The 23,060-nt window shown below is 43.1% G+C and overlaps 3 protein-coding genes across 3 annotated transcripts in view; 2 read left to right on the top strand and 1 right to left on the bottom strand.

Annotated features, from left to right (window-relative positions):
• Window positions 1-703, top strand: part of LOC115406121 (anion exchange protein 2-like) — a 29,946-nt gene extending 29,243 nt beyond the window's left edge. Inside the window, exon 22 of the mRNA XM_030116028.1 lies at window positions 511-703. Within this exon, the coding sequence (XP_029971888.1) occupies window positions 511-588 (78 nt within the window). The 3' untranslated portion in view covers window positions 589-703. The remainder of the gene's footprint in view (window positions 1-510) is intronic.
• Window positions 704-2,499: 1,796 nt separating this feature from the next.
• Window positions 2,500-2,946, bottom strand: LOC115405102 (corticoliberin-1-like). Its single transcript, XM_030114562.1, has one exon. It carries the CDS (start codon window positions 2,944-2,946, stop codon window positions 2,515-2,517), a length of 432 nt encoding a protein of 143 aa, XP_029970422.1. The 3' UTR covers window positions 2,500-2,514.
• Window positions 2,947-20,774: 17,828 nt separating this feature from the next.
• Window positions 20,775-22,575, top strand: LOC115405375 (nuclear factor 7, brain-like). Its single transcript, XM_030114940.1, has one exon. It carries the CDS (start codon window positions 20,775-20,777, stop codon window positions 22,251-22,253), a length of 1,479 nt encoding a protein of 492 aa, XP_029970800.1. The 3' UTR covers window positions 22,254-22,575.
• The last annotated feature ends 485 nt before the right edge of the window (window positions 22,576-23,060 follow it).

Here is a 23,060-nt window from a genome sequence, read left to right as displayed (position 1 = left end):
GTTATTTGTTTCTGATGAAGACTGAATATGAGAAGGCAAAATACAAACTGAAGACATAAGAATTATCTGAGCTGCAGACTGAGTCGGAGCCAGTGCTGAAACGCTGAAGTGACTCTACTCTACAGAATTTGGATTTTTAGATTGAGATTTTGAGATTGAGATTAGTTTATTTCGATCATATTGAAAAGTATACCAACCAAAGCAACACCACTGAAAACCAGGTTGACCGAAAAGGTTTAGGCTGAAGCTACATAGCTTGTACATGCCTAACCTTCATCCTGTTCAACGTTTATAACAAAGCACAACAAAAAAACAAAACAAAACAAAACAATCTCAACAACCACAGTTAATATTCCAACAAAGAACTAAAAAGAAATAGAATTGCACAAAATATTCAAAATATTTCCTATTGGAAATCACTCATCATTTGATTGATTCATTATTGAGGAAATTTACATTTCTTATTCTCCTCCTCTTCTACTTCTTCTTCTTCTTCTTCTTCTTCTTCAGTCTGATCAGCAGAGTGAGGCGGACGACAAAGACGGACCGAAACACGTTTTCTCTTTCAGCTGGCTCAACCAGAAATAACGCCCAGATCATTGTGAGGTGCTCCTCCTCCTCCTCCTCTTCCTACTCATCCTCTTCCTCTTCCTGCACCTTCTCCTCCCCTTTGCTACATTCTAATAGTTTTCGCACTGAAAAAAACAACAATAAAAAGTTTTTTCCTTCATTTTTCCTCTGGACTCATCCAGAAATATGCATGAGACATTTTTTTAAGTCCTTGCTCACAGGAAGAAAATGTTTAAATTTTACTTATGAATATAAAATGTGTTGTTGTTTAAGCTTAAAGACTGAAAAATGTTTTCTGTGAAATAAATTATTGTTTTATTATCAAGCCTTTTCTCTGCCATCTTTATTGAATGAATGAATTATAAAACTCTCAGTAAAATGGAAACAGTGTGAAAGTGTTATGCTTGATGAGACTACTTCTATTTTATGAAGGGAGAAAACATGTAATCTTGGTAATCTGAGAATTTATTCAGAAACTGAGTTCCCCTAGCTGGTGCAGGTCATGACCTTGAGTGAAAGGGACCCCGGTGAGTGGATCCAGGCTTTCTGAGTTTGCATGTTGTTCCTCTGCCTGTGGGGGTTCACTACCTGTACTCCGGCTTCCAACAGAAACTTTAGTTCAAGTTGTGATTAAATTGCACACGTGCTGATGGTGTGTCACTGTGTGTGAGTCTGGCTATCTGATAAAAATTGAATTAACAGTCAAAACACTGGGATGCCAGTATGAAAACCTGTTTACCTTAAAGGAATACTCAGAAGATTTTGGACCCACGCCCTATCCCTATCATTTACAAAGTGAGATAAGCTCATAAATACCTTTTGTTGTGTCTGTGCATCCAGTGGCTGGATCCCAGCTGTTAGCATCGTAATTAGCTTAGCTCAACTGCTGGCGGTGAAGAGGAAACAGAGCCAGACTGACGAAAGTGGACAAAACACTCCTTCTAGTGGTCCAGGGGACGGCGTATTAGCACGTGAAGTAAATCCGAATGGTTATAAAACGTTTTAAAAAAACGTGTTTTCTTTTCAATCCGTTAAAATAACGTTTTGATACACACAGACCTGCGCATGCGCAGTGCTCTGCAGAAGGATATACCGGAGCACAGCAGTAGCAGCATAGACTCAGCAGCTGTGCACTCGTAGTGTTGGAGCGTCCAGCTTAATCAATTGAGCGCAGCTTCTAATCAGCCGCAAATGCAACGTCATTAATTATTATTATTATTTTTTTTTTTTTTCCTCTCCGTTGTCCAGGCGCTGCAGAATTTAGCGGGGGCGGGGTGCCCGGACTGAAAAGGTCTGGCGGAAACCCTGCGTACTGAGTACTGGTGTTCTGCAATGACGCAATGATGTTGCTCCTCCTCTGCCTCCCCCTCTGTGGCTGCAGTGCGGTGGAAAACCAAAGCGGGGCTTTTCAGGCCCTGGATTTGCTCCAAGCCCCGGTTCGGCCCGGGAACCGGTTTGGTGGAAAAGAGGTATCTGAGCAGCAGAAACACAAGGAAAGCTCAAACACGCAGGCACGAAGGAAAAAAAATGCTTTTGGGGTGTTTTTGGTGAGTACATAACTATATAACAAGGTTAAAACATACAAAAAGTGAATTTTGCACGATACAGCCCCTTTAAGTGAATTTGTTGCCTTAAATTGATCATATATATTGGTGTAATGTTATCCATGTAAATGAACCCTGAACTGTGAAAACACTGTAGTGCTTGATATCTTCACTAATATCTAACGGTGAACTGTCTGTTCACTCTGCTGAAAAAAAAAACACACCCTGAAGGAGAGACTTTTCTGCTGCACTTCATGTAAAATGGAGCCAAAAGTATGTTTGAGTCATTTTTTTTTTATTAAACTGTTAAAGACATTTGAGACTGAATAGCTGTTAAAGAGTTTGTTGGTTGGAGTCTGAGACTCTGGGTGTTTGCGCGGCCCTGAAGATGGCGCCGTCTTCATTTTCCAAAGCTGTCCATCATTCTGCGGTTGCTGTCGGCCTGCTGGGCGATCTGCTCGGCCCGGGCCATCTCCAGGACCTCCCTGAGCAGGTGGAAAGTCAGGTCCAGAGAGATGGGCGCTTCCTCGGACCTCTTCCCCTTCTCCTCCTCCCCGTCATCGTCCCCCTGGTCCTCCTGCTGCTCCGCCCGGGCCTGCAGGAGGCGCTGTATGAGCTGCAGAAGAGCTCGGTTCATTGCTGAGGAGGAGGAGGAGGAGGGTGAGCTGCCTCCGCCCAGCCGGAGGGAGAACTCCTCTCCCTGGTGGAGGAGCAGCGGTCGCGGGATGGCGAGGCGGCGGGCGGCGGGATCCTCGGCGGGCCGGCCGTCAGCAGAGCGGGGCAGGAAGGCGCCGAGGAGAGCCGCGGTCCACAGCAACACATTCAGCTTCATGACCCAGCCACAGTCTGCAGGGAGAGCGGCAGGGGTCAGGAGCCTTTCTCTGGGGAGTTTGCATGTTCTCCCTCGGCACTCTCTCTCTACAATTTCCTCCCATGATCCAAAAAACATGTCTTTAAGTTGAAGTGGTGACTTTAAATGGTGAAGTATGAGTGCACGTGTCTGTGTCGGGCCCCGTTACACAATTTTTTAAAAACTTTCATGTCTTTTCAGGTGTCTGTACGACATTAGAAAACGCAACTTTTCTGGAATGCTGCAACTATGTAACCGTAGTAACACAATGTAAACAAGGTCCACACTGTTGTGCTGCTTATCCCATCAGACAATAACGACTTCAGGTAAGCGGACATTCAAGTGAAAACGTTCACAACTGGTCCCTCGCTGGGTAAAGGTTCCAGAAGCACCAATGTCGCTCATGGTGTTACTCTCAGTACGTCACCTGTACTTTTCTGTAACATCAAAATGAACTATATTTGGTTATTCTAATGTTTCCTGGGATTTGAGATGAGCAGCTTGTGCAGGATTTCCAGAAATCAAGATGGCGGAGCAACACTTTTGCTTCATATTTCTCATCATAACATGAACATTATTGTGTCATGTTGAATATTTTAAGGACTCCAGTGCAAGTTCATTTTGTTCCAGGCTTTCAGCTAAAGTTTAAAAAAAGTTGTTGGTCAACTTTTTGTAAATAACACACACGCACGCACGCACACACACACACACACACACATATCCATTTGCAGAGTCAGAGCAGCTGATGCTGTCTGATAACTTCATATCTTTCTGATACCAATGCTGAAGTTGGAAAATTTAAGATTGATTTAGGTCAACTTATTCTGTTTGTTACATCGTTGGAGGACACCGGACCTTGAGAATATAAGAAGAGCAAGATGTGAGGTGTGTTGCAACTAGTGATGTAATAATATTTCCCTTTTTTCACTGTACAAAATCCCATAATGTAACAATTTGACAATAATGTATTAAGATAATTGACATTATTAGTATCATGCCATAAGTTATCTCAGAATGTAAGTAATTTTTGTATCTTTTCATGTAAAAATGATTCGAAATGATTTTTTATGATTATTATACTGAGGTAGACAATATGAGAACTTTTGCCTCCTCAATGTAAAATTGGACGTCCTGTAAATAAACTGTTGTCAATTTTTGATAACAGGTGAGGAAAGTTTGAATTCTTCTCAACTCAGAACAGAAGATGTTTTCAGTTCAAAAGGATTTCAGCCAAAATGTTATGGAACAAATCACCAGAGGTGTTAAGGTGTAGAGGTTCTATAAAGATTACATTTCAAAACCTTTTCAGTCAAAACAGCATTTATACTGGTTCTTTGTACTTTTGGCAACTTTGCATCAGATTAAATCATACATTTTTACACAGATTTTATGGCAGTAAAAGTTTTTTTAATTGATAAAAGTAGAATATCTTTATGCTTACATTAGTTCCCAGTTGATTATTCTGCTCTGAATGCAGAAATACAATCAAGGTTAACGGAAAATTGCAATTATACAGCTAAAAAGTAAAAAACATTTTGGATAATTTAGGAGAAAAAGAGGGATATTTTTGTTGTTGTTTTGTTTTTTTAAATCAATAATTCAAGCGTTGTATTCAAGCCCGAGGATGTCCCAGGATGTCCTCTGCAACTTGTATTGTCCAGAAAAAAAAAAAATCAATTTCTGAGACAGTACAGTCATAAAAGTAGAAAATAAATGAGGATAATCACTGCTTACACAACACTTCCATGTACCTACAGTTCAAAATGTCTCACATCAGGATGAAAACATCTGCATGAAGCTTCCTTTCCTACCTCAGCGTCTCCGATGTGACTCTGCGTCTCCTCAGGCAGATTCCGGCTCGCAAGCTGTTTCCACTCCTTATATCTAAGCGTGTGTGTGTGTGTGTGTGTGTGTGTGTGTGTGTGTGTGTGTGTGCCACACAGTGTTAGCAGTCATCGCTCCTCAGCAGATGAAACCTCCTCAGTGAGCAGTACAGTGCTGTTTCGGGTTTCTCTCTGACTGTGGCAGCCCTGCCGACGCAGAGCGAGATCCTCAGTGAGGAAGACCATCTGACCTTTCTCGGCATGGATGCAGACTGAAGCCGTGACCTTCATCTTCTACAGGGCAGGAAAAGCAGGATGACAGTCAGCATCGAGACCACAGGTTTTGTTTTCAGCGGTCAGGATCAAACTCTTTTCCACCAGAAGCTTGTTGATGACTCTTAAATCCTAAATACTATTATAAAACCAGTAAAACGGTCACAGTTCCTGTTTCCATGTTTCTCCAGGTCTCTGACTCCACTGAGTCCACTGCATTAGTTAGAGCTGTTGTCTTCACAGTTACTGTTTGACTAAACTCCTGTTTACATTTTCAAGTGAAAATTTTAAAACTTTCACTTTACTGACCAGTGCAAACATGATTTCAACCTCAGTGAGAAAGGTTTGAAGAAGATTTTAAAGCAGAGCGACTGGGCTCTCCTTTATTCATAGAACATACAAGAGTTCTGTAATCCTGCTCATTCTTTTTTATGGATAACCTCTGAATGAAACAGTTCAAATCCACACTTATAATGAGGGGAAGAGCCGTGCGGCCACAGTGCACCATGGGAATTACACCCGTCCAAATGAGCTGTGAATCCGAGTGGGTGTTCTCATTCAAACTTCAAACATGACCGAGGAGACAAAACGCCAACGAAACCAGAGGAAGAAGGTTCGTGCTGATTGTCTGACTCCAGCAGCACTGACTCCATTTCTGTCAGAGAGACCACTCGTTAAAGTCCCCGAACAAAGCTCCCAGAGGATGCTGGGAAAAGTGAGCCCACATTGCTTCAGTTCAATTAAACCTTAGAGAGTGGGAGAGAAACAGGGGAACGAGGTTTTTGTGTGGCCATCAGGGTTTTTTTAGGGACTTTATATTCTCAGAGATAGTGAAAAAGCTTCCCCAATGATAAAACTCTTGTTTATTTTAAGGCATTCTTTTTTTTTTTTTTTTTACCTTGAACTATATTTAATAATCATGCAATAATTCTTTCAACTTTTTTAACTAAATGCTGTTGTGTTTGTGATGTTTGTTTCCTCATGTAACAGTGGAACTATCAAAACCTTGCAATACGTTTGTTTAAAGGTCAATTCTTCTTCACAGAAGACACAAGTTGTTATGTTTACTAGAGAAATAACAGAAATCTGAGTGTTTGAGTCAGGAATCGTTAGAGCTTCACACTTTCTATCTGCCTCTTCTGACCTTTGACTTTATCCAGGAAGAATTCAACACAGCAGGATTTTTTTCTGTGATCGTTGCCTTTTCTTTTCACCTTTTGACATTAAATTGTATTTGTGGTGACTCCAAACCAACTTTGTCGCCTGAGAGGAAAGTTAGTGTCCAGAATGTGTCTGACGCGCTGCCAACTTGTCCAGGAAACACACTCTGGATGCGGTTTAGGTGGTTTAATTGCTTGCACAATGGAGAAATCAAGCATGCGGATGCGGACATGCAGACATGCGAATGAGCGGTCAACAAAAGTTAAGACATCCGCTCTCCTCTCTCCCCCTGACTGCAGGTGAAACACGCCCTTTTGAAACTTCCTGACAATCACCACTAATCACGGCATGCTTCACGTGACCAAGCTCCCATCCGTTACCATAGTAACCCCAGTGTCACATTTACTCACTATATTATTATGGCTCCTACAGTATTTAAATGAACTTTTAACACTTCATGACAACTCACAATAATATAAAACCACTGAATACAAGATATAAGAAATAACAATGCTGTTCAAATACAAATTTCTTAAACGTCTGAATTATTGGAAAGTTAAACATACACTGATTGGGGCACAGAATGCTTCGATTTTAGTCCCAAAAAAATGATAAAAACAAAATAACTGACAATATTTTACACTCTGGTGTGATGAAGTTGTTAGTGATTGGAAATGTAGCAGACGTTATGTAATTTATGTAATGTAACACTGCACAATTGCACAGACTAGATGAAGAGTATATACTGGACACAAGAGAGCTGTAATTAAAAAGTTCAGTGTCCAGATAAAAGCAGTTCATCTGGATTGTAAATAGAATAACATGAAATCGTCCATGTTGATTATAGGAAATTACATGAAATAAAACCAGTGTAAACAATGGACAAGGCATGTGGCTCCATAGACTCCAATTCAAAATTAAACATCAATAAAACTGAGTTTCTACAACTCAGAGTTATTGTTTTTTTGTTTTTTTTTCACTGCATTTCATCATCTGGAACACAGATCAGATGCTCCATCTGAAAATATATTAGAATGTTAAAGGTGCATTAAGGAGTTTTACAACCTTAAAAATACTTATTTTCCACCATAAATATGTTACACATTTTTAATGATGTGTACAATGTGCCCTGACATATTCATTACAAGTACCTCTAACAGCGCTAAATTGTCACTTGAAAGTCACAGTGCCGGTCTGGCACCAGCATTTTTTTGGGGAGAATTTGAAAGGAATGACGAAATGCGCGCTCCGGCTGGTTAGGTTTCATTATGTCCGCCATTACTCCGCCAGATGCTTAGTGAGCAACAACTGAGCAGGATCTTCCAGAAAGTAAGAAAAGACTGGCTTCTTGCACTGCCACAGCTCCACACAGACCCCACCAGGTAAAAGAAACTTAAATCTTACTTGAGCGCCACTAAACGAGCGAAGACGGAATCCCCCTCTTCCGTGCACGGGAGCCACAAGGACGAGTTTTTCACTAAGCTGCGTTACGTCCAAGGCCTGCAGGGGGCGCTGTTTCGCATAAAACGTGCAAACTCCTTAAGGCACCTTCAGAGCTATAGTACGTAACTTTTAAATGTCTGTGATAGTCCATTCTAGCCAAGCCACTACTACTGGAGATGACAAAATGCAGATTAAGCCGATCGGCTCCTCTAACATGTCGCAGGATTTTTCAATATACGAGGGCGTACCCAAAAGAATCTGGAAATTGACTGTAACTTTTTATTTCTGACATTTCAAAATAAAACATCACTGTCGCCTTCAAAATAATCTCCATCCGCATTATTGCAGCGCTCCAGCCGTGTCTCCCACTTCACGAATGCATCGTCAGACCCGCGCGTAATTGTGTCATTCTGAGCCGGCTGCGATTTTTCTGTCACCTCCTCCACATCTGGCCCTTCTTAAACCGCCCGAACCACTCATGGGCCTGAGTCTTCCTCAGAGCATCATCCTTGTAGGCTTGCTGCAACAAGGTGAGTGTTTCTGCTGCTGTTTTTTTTCCCAGCAAAAAGCAGAATTTAATGTTTGCGCGCTGCTCTGGCTTTCCAGTTAATGTCGCCATTTTGGAAAAATCGCAGACCGCAGCGGCACTCTGTTACTATAAATAGCTCCTGACAGGCGTCAGTGTAACTCTCGGAGCTCAGATTTCTCACAGATGTGCATGAGGCTTACCTGCAGCACATCTGACGGCCTGAAGTTGGAACTCATTATTATTATTGTTTTCTGACCAAATTCCTGTTTATTTTGGGTACCCCCTCGTATATGGCTGTGTTCGAAACCGCATACTTACCTACTACTCATATTAACTTATTGAGTATGCAGTGCGTTTACACTGGTAGTATGCGATTTTGAGTACGTGAGAAGTTCCCGGATACATACTGCATTTGCCAGAAATGTTGAGTATACATTGTGTGTTCACTACTCATACTTAAATTACCCAAGATGCAACGCGACGGACAGCATTTGCGCCAGACAGAGCTTGCGCTGCCTGGCGGCCGGCGGGTGTGGTGGTGGTGGTGGTGGTGGTGATGGTGATGGGATGGTGGTGGTGGTGGGGGGGGGGGGGGGGGGGGGGGGAGGCCTAGCCCTGCACTCTGGGTGCTTCCCCGGAGGATGTGAGAAACTCTGCGCTCGCTGGCGGGCCCGCCGCTGGGGGCACTGGGGGGCCCGGGGGTCCGCTGCCGGACCTCCGGAACCGACTCAGTGCGACGCCCGGGGCGGGCCCGCTCCGTAGGACCGCTGGGTGAGACCGCGTGTCTCGGTCCCGCTGCCGAGCGGGTCGGCGGGGAGCCGGTTGGAGTGGCGGGGGCGGCCGGCGGTGTGATCCGCGGTCACCCGCCGCCAAAGCCCGACCGGGCCTGGAGGCTGGGCCGCCGGGTCGGGGGACCTGACTGCTATGGCCACGGCGCTGGGCGCCGTGCCGGGCGGGGGGCCCCCCTTCGCGGGTCCAGGGTTCGTGTGTGCTCTGCTTCTCTCCTGCTTCTCTGACACCTCCGTGCTGGAGCCGCTCACCGCGGCTGGCTCACATATCGCCGAATTCGTCCGAACAAAATCATAAACAGTTGGTATTCGGACAAATAAACGACACAGTCGGGCTCTAAACGACCACTTTGTCGCCTAATTTAAAAAAAAATCTCGATGAAGTTGTACATTTGAAGAGTTTAGAGCTAAAGTGAAATCAGCTTTAGCAGGTCGATTTCGGCTCGGGGAGGAGTGCAATGCATTGTGGGTCATGGAGTATGCTGTAGTGTAAACGCTTTGTATACTGTCTGATGGACTGAGTAAGCAGGATGCAGGATGGATAGTATGAGTATGGAAGAATGTAGGAGGCAGTAGGCGGTTTCGAACACAGCCTATAATTGATGCTTTGCTTGTCGACCGGCGACATTCTCATGCTGGCGCGCAGGAAATTACGCATTTTATGTCACAACAAGGAGGGAAGGGGGAGGACACGCGGAGGGTCTCATAGCAACAGGCAGAGCTCAGACAGAATGAGGAAGCGGCATGGCAGATAATCCTAAGAGACGGCCAAGAAAGAGTCCTGAAGTGGATCCTACCACCCAAAAAAAGCCTGGACGGTCGGCAGAAGGATTGCTGGCGAAGAAGGAAAGTGACCGACGGAGAAGGCAAACGAGGATTTGTATTGGCGTGGCTTTTCCTCAGTGGAGAGCGTTGAAAGCAGAAATTGGGCTGAGGGCAGACAGATGTTGCCTTGCTGCTGTTGGATAAGTAAGTGACTTGATTTATAATTATATAAGTACTTTATTATTTTTTTGTAAATGGTGCTATGAACGTTATGCTGTAATGTTAGCAGCCTGCTAACATAATGTCACACGGTAATAATCACACATTTGCAAATTCACTAATCCGTCAGTTACAAATTAGCAGGCACCTTGTCTCCCGTTTGTAATAAACTATTTGCGTTTCTGTGGCAAAAAAAAACAAAAACAATTACCTCTTCAGAAGAGTCCATCTTTTTTTCACCAGCTGTCCTTATTCACACAGAATAAAAACCAAGGGTGATTCGCGCTGTGGAAGCGAATCACCGTGGGAGCGGTTGGGGGGAGAGGGGGAGGGGGGACACTGGGGACACCTGGGTGTACGTCACATGGAAGCGCCGGCTTTATTGTTGTAAGAACGCAGACTTCCGCTAGAGGGTGACCGAAGTTACGCACTATAGCTTTAAAGTTTTCATAATGAGGTGGTGTGGCTCCTTGATTGACAAGTTTGCACTGGAATGATTTACAGACCCTTCCAACTTGCTTTCAGGAGGTTTACATTAAGGAGGCGACATTAAGATTAAGTTCTCCAACAATTGTTATTTTCCACAGTCACTCAGTTTTAATTAGTTGTTGGTTGCCAGTCGCTAACTGGCCACCCTCGTTGACGGTGCTTCAATACCACCCAGCTTGATGGTGCTTTAATAGCTCGCCATGAAAATTAGACAGCTAAAAACACTTTATGGAAGTCCTCCATTATTGCTTTGGTTTGTATGCGAGCGGCTACGTCCACAGCGGTGTACCGACGGTTTACGGTGATGCAATGACACGGCTTCTTGTCGGTGCAAAAGCAAACCGGTTTTTTGGGAACAAGAGATTTGAACCAACTCGACCCTTGCACTGAACCAGCACTTGGTTAGTTTTGGTGGAAAGGGCACGTAAGATCTCTGGGGAAAGGCGTACACGGAACATCATAATCAGGTTGATGCATATGTGGTACACCCAAAGGTGCAACGCCATGTTGATAATATTTGATTATTAATGTTGTGACTGAACTTCATAGTAGGCTATTACTATTTCTAGTTTATAGATCCAGTGATACAGAAACAAAGTATTTTATGTTTATAAAATGTGGTCCTGTGTGATTATGGGCCAATCTGTAGTCCTGGTGATGGGTGAACTTGGGTTGGTGTTACTCCTGACTGCAACTGTGGGTCAAGGTCTTTGTCCCCGTGGTGGTGTACATTAGTTTGACTCAATTACCGTATGCAGTCCCTCCCGAAGTGTCCTGTTTCTCCACATTTAAAACATGTTGCTCCACAGGTAGGGCTTGATGACTGGGAGCGGCTCTCCTGGGTTGCACCTGAAGGTGTTTCTGTTTCCTTTCCAGCAGCGAGGGAAGTCGAGCTGCTTCTCCAGTTTGCTGGTGCTTTTTGTATGTGGACTGGAAATGATCAAGCTGTAGCTGTAGCTTTACAGCATGAACAAGGGTCTTCATTTGGTCGGTCATTGCAGCAAACCGCTCAGAGGTCACAAACTGGGGGGTCCGCACCTTTCGAGCAGTAGCAGTGACATCCTCACAGGGTTCCCTGTCACTGCACCGTAAAAAATAACTCTTTGTTTCAACTTAAAGAAGTTAGTGTCCAGGCTGCCTTAGAATTTTGAGTTGCTTTAATTTAAGAAAATAATTTCAAGTAACTTCAGAACTATTCAAAATAAATGGTATTTTCAAATTGAATGAAATTTATTCCAATTCAATTATACTCAAATTTTTAAGTTTTCATAACTTGAGTAAAAATCAGTTCCAGTAGAATTCTGTAGTTTAGTCAACACTATCATTTAATCCCTTTCAACTGAAATTACAAATCTGGAATAACTTAATTTACTGTTCAGTTTACCTACAATGTTGAGTTAACCTAACTTTACTTTTTGTCAGCTGAAAATTACATTGCATTGGAGTCAGCTTCAACAGGACTCAATTCTAATAAAGTTTTAAAGTTCTGCATACATATAATTCCTTACACGTTTGTTTAACTTAACCTTGTCTCTATACATTTGCAGAAAAAAAAAAATCAAGTTCCGTCTTTTCACCATTGCAACATTTATTAACAAGTTATTTAGCAATGACATCACAGATTCCCATCAAACATTTTCTCAATCTTTGAAGCTTGGAATCATGGTAACTATCTGAGGAAAAAAACATTTCTTTTTGTCACCATGCTCACATATGAAAAAAAGTTTGCAGTTAAACTGAGCACTGACACTGAAAAACGGGAGTCTTGCCAAATGCTTGGACTGAAGAGAACTGTGAACTTACAACACTGTAAAACTGTTAAATTGACAATACTGAAAGACCTATTTCAAGAACGACATTCTACAATTAAAACCCAATAAAACCAGATGAAACTAGAGGAGAATGCTGGGCCCACACACAACACAACTTCCTGCCTTTATAGATTGGGCTTGTGAGGAAATCTCTTAATTTAGCAAAATTTTTACAAAGTGGTACCCGAATAGTGTCACAAGAACAGTACCACAGAGACTAAATGAAATTTTCGAGACAATTCTGGAACATTATAGCAGTGACATACTTTGCAGCAGTGGTCTCTGTGTGGTTCCTACACAGTCCCACAGAGGACTCTGGTCCTCAGTCCATGGACTCTTGCTGAGCAGTGATCACTTCCGATGCCCATCACAACCTTCTGAATGACTTCAAAGGTATATTTTAGCTCTGTGGTGTAGTCGATGTTGAGCACATACAGCAGTCCAAACAGCAGAGCAGTGTGAGTAGTCCTTGATGCCATGCAGGATGATCTGATCCTCCAGCACCACAGCCAGGTCAGTCAGATCCTCCCCTTCTGGTATTCTGAGGATTCCCACGTTCAATCCTCTCGTCATGTCGTCCTCCATATCTGTGGGCTCCTCAAAGATATAAAGAAAAACAAAAGAAAACACTGTTAGAATTTTTAATTGTCTGCAGGTTCCTCAAAGTCGCAAAAGAGACATTTAACTTCAAGGTCCACTGGTTTGCAACATGGGTTTGGAGAGATTTAAAAAAAAACACACACACACACACACACACACACAATCACAGTAAATGCAAGAGAGAGCTAAACTTTTTCCATCATGGCTGGTTCTGTAGTGTTTAAGTGTTCTTCTGTATTTCCCGTGACAGAAGTGCAAAGCTTACCTGTCCATCTCATCCATGAAGCAGCCAGGTGGAGCAAATACGATGACCTACAGCAGAAAATCTCATATTAGTACAGTGGCAATGGTTACAATATACTCAACAGTCATAATAGTTTTAATGTTCTAGAGGTGTGCACATACACTTGCCTATCAATGCATAGTTTTTGTGTCAAATTCAACAGTTTAAAGGATTTAAAAGCTGAAAAATATTTTAGGTGGGCTGAGGGCAGCAGCATTGTACCGTATATTCCTCAATTAAATTCAAGACTTGGACCTTGAAGGGGAAAAAAAAAGTAAACACCATTAAAAAAAAAAAAAAGTTTTCACTTAAAACTGAACAAATGCTTGTTTTTGAATTAGCCTTTTAATGTAAAGCATGTGTGGAATCTGTACTGACAGATTTACAAGATTGACAGATTTAACACCCCCCCCCCCCCCACCACCACCATGCACTCACAAACGTCGTCAAACGTCGTCTGCTGCAACTCAACTTGCGTTTTCATGGTGCAGTCTGCACAGAGCAGACTGGATTCATGTCATTCAGAGTGGCAAGTTGTGAATTAACATGTTTAAAATAGCAAAGTGTGTCTTACTCATCCTGAGACGCTCCACTTAGCATAGCTAAAGGTCTCCCGTTTAGCCTTCTAATAACTTAACAAGTTAAAAGCACGAAAAAACCTCTAGGAAGCATTCATAAAGAACGGTGACTTACCTTTTATGAATATAGGAGCGTGACTGAACCCAGGCTGAAGGAATAAGTCGGCATGCAGCTGCTGGACATGGACGTGTAGTTTCAGAAACTGGCGGACAGCAGAACCGCCGGGCTGTTTGAATGCACGTTCAACGTGCTGACGTCATCAGAAATGTCCAATGAGGAAAAGTATCATCGGTTAATCGTTTTGACTCAAATTCCTAATTCCGCTGGAATCGTTTTTCTAAGTTTGACAAATTTTCTTTAGTTAACACAACATAAACATAACATCATGAGTTATCACAACTGTTTCCACAGTTTGTAGTCCTGCTGACTAAAATTCTTAATTTATCATGACTAACAGGTAGAATTCTTTTTTACGGTGTGGCCCAAGAGACACGTCTGGCCCGGTTCTTTGATTCAGTTTCACAGCCCATCGTAGCTCTGGAGTTATGTTCATGGGCCTCTCCAAGCTGTCGGACCTCTGCAAGGGTTCATAACTTCATCGGCCACCTTTTGATTTCTTAGGCCCTTTTGGAAAACATCAGTTGCCAGTTGGTCCTGCAGCTGGAGATCAACTCCAGAGTATGCAAGCGTAATGAGACGTCGCACCTCAACTGCAAACTCAGCAGGTGTCTCTTTTCATTGCCGGAGTTCCCCCCAGCTTTCTGTGTACTGTGGTAAATAGTAAATGGACTACACTTACATAGCGCTTTTTCATCTGCATTAGCAGAGACCAAAGCACTTTACACTGTATTATCACATTCACCCATTCACACACACATTCACACACCGGTGGAGGCGGCTGCCATGCAAGGCGCTCAGTCCACCCACCGGGGGCAATTCAGGGTTCAGTGTCTTGCCCAAGGACACTTCGACGTGCAGACAGGGGGAGACGGGAATCAAACTAATAATCTCCCGATTATCAGACGACTGCTCTCCCCACTGACCCACAGCCGCCCCTATGGTCGGCGGCTCTTTTTTTCCCCAAACATTTTGTGAGCTCCTCCACTAAGAGAATGTAACAGAGTGGGGTGTGAGGTCAATTTGGAAGATTGCAATCGTTCCCCTTAACTTTCAAAATAACCCAGAAGGACACACAGGTTTACTGGTTGACAAGAGGATTACAGAGGTTCCAAGTGAAAATAATTCATTTTCTTAGAGTTAGGTTCGTTCAAATTATTGTTAAAAAAAAAGCACTTAATTTACAGGAGAGTAGGGCTGCACGATATTGGAAAAAACTGACATTGCGATTTTTTGGGGGCTTGCGATATATTACGATATATATTGCGATATTAAAAATAGAAGAATTTTCACCAGATGACCTGAATAGCTCTATTTGGGGAGATGGCCACTTGAGAGAAATACGTGGTGTTTCATACCGCTTGTCGAGCATGCGGATCATTTTTTTAAATCCCTATTTAACGATCGACGGTGTTCAATGGCACCATGTCTTTCGCTAGGTAAAAAGTTATTGCATCCGTGATTTGTCGATGCTGTTTGGAGTTCCTATCATATGGTGTTATGTCGGCAAAGGCTACTGTAATTGTTTTTTGAGAAGATGAAGTTTCACCTGGGGTCTTTGGTTTTGCACTAGAAATACAGGGGCCTGTGATGGCGTTTCAAATGGTCCTACAGGTTTGACGTATTACCTCGTGTTGAGGCAACCTCGATGAGGCACTGTCAGCAGAAAAAGTTTTTTTGTTCCGTATCGTCTTTTTTTATAGCCGAAATACATCCAGATTTCACATGTTGGCCTTTTTATGGGGACTAAATCCTCCGTCACTTCCTCCTGCATGTCGCCTGTGTTCAGAGTGTAGCCTGAGAGCCGCCCCCCCCCCCCCCCCCCGCTGTGGAGGAGGGAGGGGGGCGGTGAGTATCGAGCAGGAGGGAGGGGGAGAGCGGCTGTGGGGAGCATGGAGGAGCTGGCTGCTTTTACGAAGCAAAACAAAAGTTAAAAATAATAATAATAAAAAATATTGCACATCCTGCGATGTGACTATTGCACATGTGCACATTGCGATGGCGATGTTCAAACGATATATCCTATCTACACCACCGCAGCCAATCTGTGTCATTTCAAGGCACTCAATCTAATTTTATTGGAATTGATAAAGGGATTCCCCAAGGTTCCTCTCTTGGGCCTCTGTTATTTTCAATATTTATTAATGACCTACCACTTTGCTGCACAAAATGTGATATACATCTTTATGCAGACGATACAGTCATCTATTGTTCCAGACCTGTTATCTCAGAAATAAATGAATCCCTGCAGTACGATTTCGATTCTGTGCAACAGTGGTTGTCATATAATAAATTACTCCTTAACAAAACTAAATCATTCTCTATGTTGTTCAAGCGATGGTGTATAGATACTCTGGAAAATAACCTTAGTCTACATTTTTTGGATTTCTCTCCTCTTGAACCCACAGACTCCATTAAATACCTTGGAGTGTGGCTGGAACAAGATCTCTCTTTTAAACGACATATACAAAACATTACTAACAAATTGAATTATCGTTTAAAAACACTATATCGATCTATAAACTGTTTCACTTTTCAAATTAGGAAAAGAATAGTTACACAATTGCTGCTTCCCGTGTTGGACTATGGAGATATAGTATATTCAAATACGACTCAAACTTATTTGCACACTTTGGATGTTGTTTACAACAAACTCTGTCGTTTTGTTCTCCGTTGTCCTTATCTGACTCATCACTGTGAGCTGTACGAGCAGCTGTCATGGCTTGCTCCTTCTCAGAGGAGACAGTATCACTGGTTACAGTTTATTTTCAAATGTATACACCTCAACTACCCAATTTATTTGAAAAGATACTTAGTGCCTTTCAGTACTCCTTATGGTTTACGTCATCATGACCAAATTTATCTGAATGTACCTAGAACCAGATTAGAAATTGGAAAACTAGCTTTCAGCGTAAAAGCTCCTCATGACTGGAATAACCTTCCCAAACATATTCGCTCAATAAACTCAATTCAAATGTTTCGAAATTCTGTTTTCTCATTTCTTCGGAATGTCTGTTCATGTTTATAAGTTAGATATATCTTGACTGTCTCCACACTTCAAGGGGAGTGCAGAGGCTTGGCTACACTACTCTACAAGTCCTCACTTCCCCAGTCAACCCTCTCAGGTTTGGGGAGGGTTCTGGGTACTTCATTCCCCTTGGTCACCCTTTGCTCATTGGGCAGGGGGGAGGCCTGCAGCTGTGGATCCTCTGCCCAGCTCACAATAAACCCCGTTCTATTTAGCTTTACTTACTTATTCATTTAGTATGCACTGATGCTTTTGTTACTTAATCTTGTTGTGCTTGTTTTGTGTGTGTGTGTGTGTTTTTTTTTTCCTTATATTCTTACATATCTGTGTTTTACCATCTATTTTATTTTTTTTATTTATTTATTTATTTATTTATTTTTTTTAAACCAATGTTATGCTGAAAACTGTATTATATGCCAAAAACAGACACATTTGTAATATAATGGAGTCTGATGGTTCCATATGTCTTACTTTGTGCATGATGCGGTGGTGGCAGTGGCTGGGAGGTTGGTTGATTCACGACAGCTGTGTGTGTGTGTGTGTGTGTGTATGTGTGTGTGCGTGGTTATTGTTGTGTTTTGTATTTTTGGTTTTGTTTAGTTCTCTTGTCAATTCATTGTATTATGACTATTATGGTTGGCCCTTTTTTATGCCATGTTCCTTATGTTAATTGTCATTTCATTCAGAGGAACCCCTTGAAAACGAGATGATGCATCTCAAGGGGTTACTCCTCTATAAATAAATGTTGAATATATTGTGCAGGCCTACAGGAGAGCGCATCATTTCGGTCCAAAGTCCCGTGCGTGGTTGGGTTGGCCCACACCAACATGCCACCGTATCGAGGACACGATTCAGGATAAACATTTTATATGACAGCAGCTCCAGGAAGGACAAAGACAAAGACAGCCGTGGTGTGCCTGCGCTGAAAACGGGGCTCGAACAGGGCAGAACTGCTTCCTACATCCGTTGGCGGGGCAAATGCTCAGACCAGCAGACCTACAGCTGCTGCGGCATGCGCTTGACGCGCTCCCCCGGAGCCATCGCGATACTGCTCTCATGGAACACCGCCACCAGCCAGCACCAACCTGGAAGTGCAAGAACCAGAGGACGACACAGACGTACGAGGGGTTTTTATAGCGCCCCCAGCCAATAGGCTGAGAACAACACTAAACACACCCATCCTGCCACAAGAACATAATCTTCCCTTGTACGTTCTGGCAGTGAGCACACATACTGTATTGCAGCTCCTCTCAGACACTTGTGCAGCCTGTCTACTCTTTCTGCAGCAGTCCATCCATACTTCCTGGCTTGGCGTTCAAATGGCAGCAGGAAAGAGTCCCAGTAGTCACTTCCATCAAATATTGCAAGTTTAGGTCTGTGCCCCTCTTGCAGGGTGGGCTGACTATTGTAGCTGGAGCTGTTCAGCCTGTGCTCATCATGGTGGGTAAATGAGCGCTGAAGTTCTAGAGAGACAGAGTCTCTGGAGCCTCTCCGTCTCACATCAGGTTTAGCATTAGCACTCCCAGGACTGCGGGTCCGCCTGTTAATGACATCCAGCTCAGCTGCAAATGGACCATCAGTAACATTTCTTGGTCTTACTGGCACCTCCCAAGAGGCCAAAGGTGCAGCATCACGCCTGTCAAGCATAGGCTGACACACAGTCTCACTCCAATCTCCACTGGTAGCAAGTGGTGGTAAAGCTTCCTGTGCATCTGAATTTGCTCCTGTTATATGTAATGATGTGTCAGAACAGGAGCCAGCATTGCCTGCAGGTTTTTATTTTGGTTGTCTCATAAAGCTTTCAACCATGTTGGAGCTTGATCAGATTCATTAGGGCCCATTGCAGATTCTTCTTCAGACATTTTTATTATTTTCTAAGCAAAACACTAGGATTTTATCGAGTGGCCTTTTATTGGTGTAACAGAATGATCTGCTCCCCAGCTGATCAGTGGCTGCTGCAGGGCAGTGGTTGCTCTCACAGTGTACAGACTATGGGTGCTTTATGCAAGTTACTGACTTTGCTGATGAAAAACCACAGCTAGCCAGCAGAAATGTCCTCAGTGAGTGTTACTGTCGCTCACCAGCTTGAATATTTGTTGTCAATTTCAGCTAGCTCCTGTTAGCATCCATGCTCACTCCGTTAGCACCCGTGCTAGCTTCGTTAGTCTCCGCGCTAGCTCTGTTAAGGCCCATTCATACATGTCCGCATGGGGCCGTGTTGCGCATTGGTCCCTGTGACGAAAAAATCGTCATAGATTCCTGTCCGCTAGGGTCCGCGCAGATCGATCCGTGGATGCCTGCGTGCAGCGCAAATTTTGTGACCGCGAAGCGTGTAAGCGCCGATCGTGCCAGTATACGCAGAGGCCCCGCTACGGAGAAGGCAACACAGGCATTTGCCTAGGGCCCCGAGCTGAAGGGAGCCCCGAGGAACGGCTGAGATCAGTCATTTTCAATAACAAATTAAAGATGCGACACTAGACGCTGCAACGACTGAACAATCACTTCACAACCGGGTTACGTCTTACATGTACCCTTACGCAACATGCACTGAACAATATCAAAGATGAACAATAATAAAGCATAACAATAACACAGCATAGCAGATTCACACAAAGACAGAAAGGGCTAACTTGTTAATTATAAATCTGCCCCACAATATCCTCATGAGATTAAAGATTAATGAAAGGAGATTGAAGTTGAAGTATCCCTACAGCAGAATGAATAATGTGAGCTCCAGATCTCCTTTTGAACCTTCAGCTGAATTTGATTTCACCTCCTGCTGCATTTCTGAGCTTTTTGATCATAGACTGTTTGGTTTTGTGACTCTGTTGGTCTCACAGCTCAAAAGAGACGAGGAGACTAAAATAAGAGACGTGTGAGACTTCACAATAAAACAGGAAACAGAAAAGACAGAAAACACGATGACTAGAAAAGTTATATGAATATTTGGCATTGTAGAAGATCGTATAATTTAGAGGAGGTTGTTGGAGTTCTTGACTTTCATGGCTGCTCTCAGATATATTATTAACTTCATGTTCAATAAATTCTCTGTTAGACACTGATAAATAAAAGTGCAGTTCAGACTTTGACTCCTCTCTGGACCCTGGACTGTGTGAAGTTGAAGCTGCCATATAATACGACAATATAATATTACAAGCTTCATTAAAGCTGGAGGGCTGCTGATCCTTTTTGACAAACTTCAAACTGGGTTCTCACCAAGAGAAAAATTAAATAAGGGCCTCTTTCTCCAGTGTCAGAATATTTATGAACACAGGGAAACAAATAGAAAACACAGAGAACTAGAACCAGACAATAGAATCACTGAGAGTTGTGAGAAGATGTTTCACAGACAGTAGAGTCAGTAACACAGGGATCAGTCCATGTTTGTGTTCAGGGTGATTATGATTCTGTTCTGACTTTGTCCTGATGGACCTGTAGCTCCTGTGAGAGGGAAACAGGTGAAACAGGCTGAAAGTGAGTGGAAGTAAGAAACTAAAGAACCAGGGTGTCCATACATTTCATAAATGTCTGAGTTATGAAGAGTTTTCTCATTTCATCATGTTTTTCTTGTTATAAAGGCTGCTTATCTTAACTCTGCTGTGGCTCTATTGTGGTTTTGTTGCTGTAGCTGTTTCATGTCACACTCGGCTGCAGCTGATTGATCTCTGTACATATTTACAGCAGTGATCTGAATGTAGTTATGATGACTGTCTGCTGACTCCTCCCATTTCTACTGACCGTAAAACCAACACCTCAGGTCAAAGGAAGTAAAAGTATTTTGTTGATCGGAGCAGCGACTCATGGCTGTGAGATTTCTACTGAAAAACACACAACTGGAGGATTTTAGGTGTAAATCTGAAGAGACTGTGAGCTGGTGAGTCCTGCTGAAGGTTGAAGAGGAAATGGCTGAAAAAAATAGCTCTTTTGAGAATTACCTGACCTGCCATGTGTGTTTAGAGACATTCAGAGATCCTGTGTCTCTGAGCTGTAACCACAGCTTCTGTTCAAGCTGCCTGAAACAATTCTGGGAAAAAGCTGGAATCAAAAACTGTCCGATTTGTCAAAGAAAATCCTCCAAAGACAATCTACTTGTGAACTTTGCTCTGAAGGAGCTGGCAGACTCCTTTGCTGGCAGACAGAAATCTGGATCATCTGAGGGAGAAGAGAGGGACAAGAAGGAGGAGCTGGTGTGTCGTGAACACCAAGAAGAGCCCAGACTGTTCTGTGTGCAGGAGCAGAGAGCTTTGTGTACTGTCTGCCATTTTCCTCATGACAGCAGCCACAGAGTGATTCCTGTAGCAGCAGCAGTGAAGGATCTGAAGGAGACGCTGAGACGTGACTTCAAGTCTCTGCAGGACAAGAGGGAGAAATACCAACAGCTGCAGCAAACATACAGGGACGTGGTCCAAGAGTCCAAGAAGCAGCTGGCGTCCACAGAGAGGCAGATCAGAGCCCAGTTCAACAAGCTGCACCAGTTCCTGAGAGAGGAAGAGGAGTCCAGACTGGCAGCTCTGAGGGAGGAAGAGGAGCAGAAGGCAGAGCATGTGAGCAGAGAGATGAAGAGGATGGAGGAGCAGATCTCCTCCCTCTCAGACTGCATGGCTGCTGTTGAAGCAGAGCTGCAGAAAGCCAGCGGGGTGTTCCTCAGCAGCTCCAGAGACGCTCAGAGCCGAGCCAGAGCCCAGTGCTCACTGTCAGATCCACAGCTGCCCTCAGGACTGCTCATAGATGTGGCCAAACACCTGGGAAACCTGTCCTTCTCAGTCTGGAGCAAGATGAAGGACCTGGTCCACTTCACTCCTCTCATTCTGGACCCAAACACTGCACACTGCCGCCTCTACCTGTCTGATGATCTGACCAGTGTGAGACATGGAGACACACTGCAGCAGCTTCCTGATAATCCAGAGAGATTCACGAAGTATCGTGATGTCCTGGGCTCTGAGGGCTTCAGCTCAGGGAAACACAGCTGGGAGGTGGAGGTGGGAGATCATCCAGAGTGGTTCATTGGATTGGCTAAAGAGTCAGTTGACAGGAAGGGAGAGAGATCTCTTTCTCCAAAAAACGGAATCTGGTGTTTATGTCATCGTGATGGAAAACACACTAATGGTTCTGGTCAGCTAGTCAGAGTGAAGGAGAGTCTACAGAGGATCAGAGTCCAGCTGGACTATGACAGGGGGGAGGTGTCCTTCTCCAACTCTGGAGACCTGAGTCACATCTACACTTACAAAGACACTTTCACTGAGAAACTCTTCCCTTTTTTCGGTGTTGGAAAATCTGCTGGAGCCAAAACCACGACTCTCACCGTCTGTCAGGCTGAGATTACTCTGGGATGTTCAGACAGGTTCACACATTTAGAACAAACTAAAGAACAAAAGAAATGAGGAGAAAGAAAGTTTGATCTGATTGAAATAATTGGAAAACTTTTCCAGTTAAACATGGGCTGACACAAATAAATCATCAAATATCAGTTTATTGCCTCTGCAATGCAGGCATCTAATGGTTTATAAACAGTTTTTTTCTTGATTGTATCAGTTCTTGTTTAAATTACTGATTTAAAAAGATTAATTTAAAACTATTTTCTTCATTTTTCCAGGATAAAACAAATCATGTTACATCCCATAAAGTGTTTTGAAAAGATTTATTTGCATTTTGTATTGTCAGGAAAACACAAACACATAAAAAATATCAACTAGTGTCAATAACGAAAAAAAAGTGTCCTCAATTTTTGTTCTTTCTGGTCAGTGTAATGTTTTGTTTCTGAAAAAACTGCTGCATTGTTTAAGTTTCACATGGAAACAAAAAAAAGGAATTAAATATTTTCTATATGAATATATTTGTTCTTGTTATGTTAAAGCAGTATAACTGTGCAGCTCTGTGGCTTTTAATTTGAAAGATTGAAACAAGCTTAAAATACTTCAACTTCCTCCAAACAGCCTCTTGAATAGATTTGTACAACATTTCCTTTCCTGACGATCGTCTCACTCGACAAACCTGAAATCTTTCTTTTCCTGCTGGTTGGAAAAACTCTCAGAGTCACTGAAAGGATTTAATCCAGACATGATTCATTGATCACAGTTCAGTCTTCTGCTGTCTGCATATTGTCCATGTTGGTGTCAGGATCATGATCACTTTGTCATATATTGTGATTTAAATCTTTTTTAATGGAGGAGCCTCATCACCAGATTATT

This window comes from Salarias fasciatus, chromosome 18 (assembly GCF_902148845.1).
Source record: "Salarias fasciatus chromosome 18, fSalaFa1.1, whole genome shotgun sequence".
In the NCBI taxonomy this organism is placed as follows: Eukaryota; Metazoa; Chordata; class Actinopteri; order Blenniiformes; family Blenniidae; genus Salarias; species Salarias fasciatus.
The sequence above is the reverse complement of the archived record's forward strand: the minus strand, read 5'-3'. Positions and strand labels throughout refer to the sequence as shown.

Bases quoted from the DNA above. Each gene is read 5' to 3' on its own strand.
- LOC115405102 (XM_030114562.1), bottom strand. From the start codon at position 2,946: ATGAAGCTGAATGTGTTGCTGTGGACCGCGGCTCTCCTCGGCGCCTTC.
- LOC115405375 (XM_030114940.1), top strand. From the start codon at position 20,775: ATGGCTGAAAAAAATAGCTCTTTTGAGAATTACCTGACCTGCCATGTG.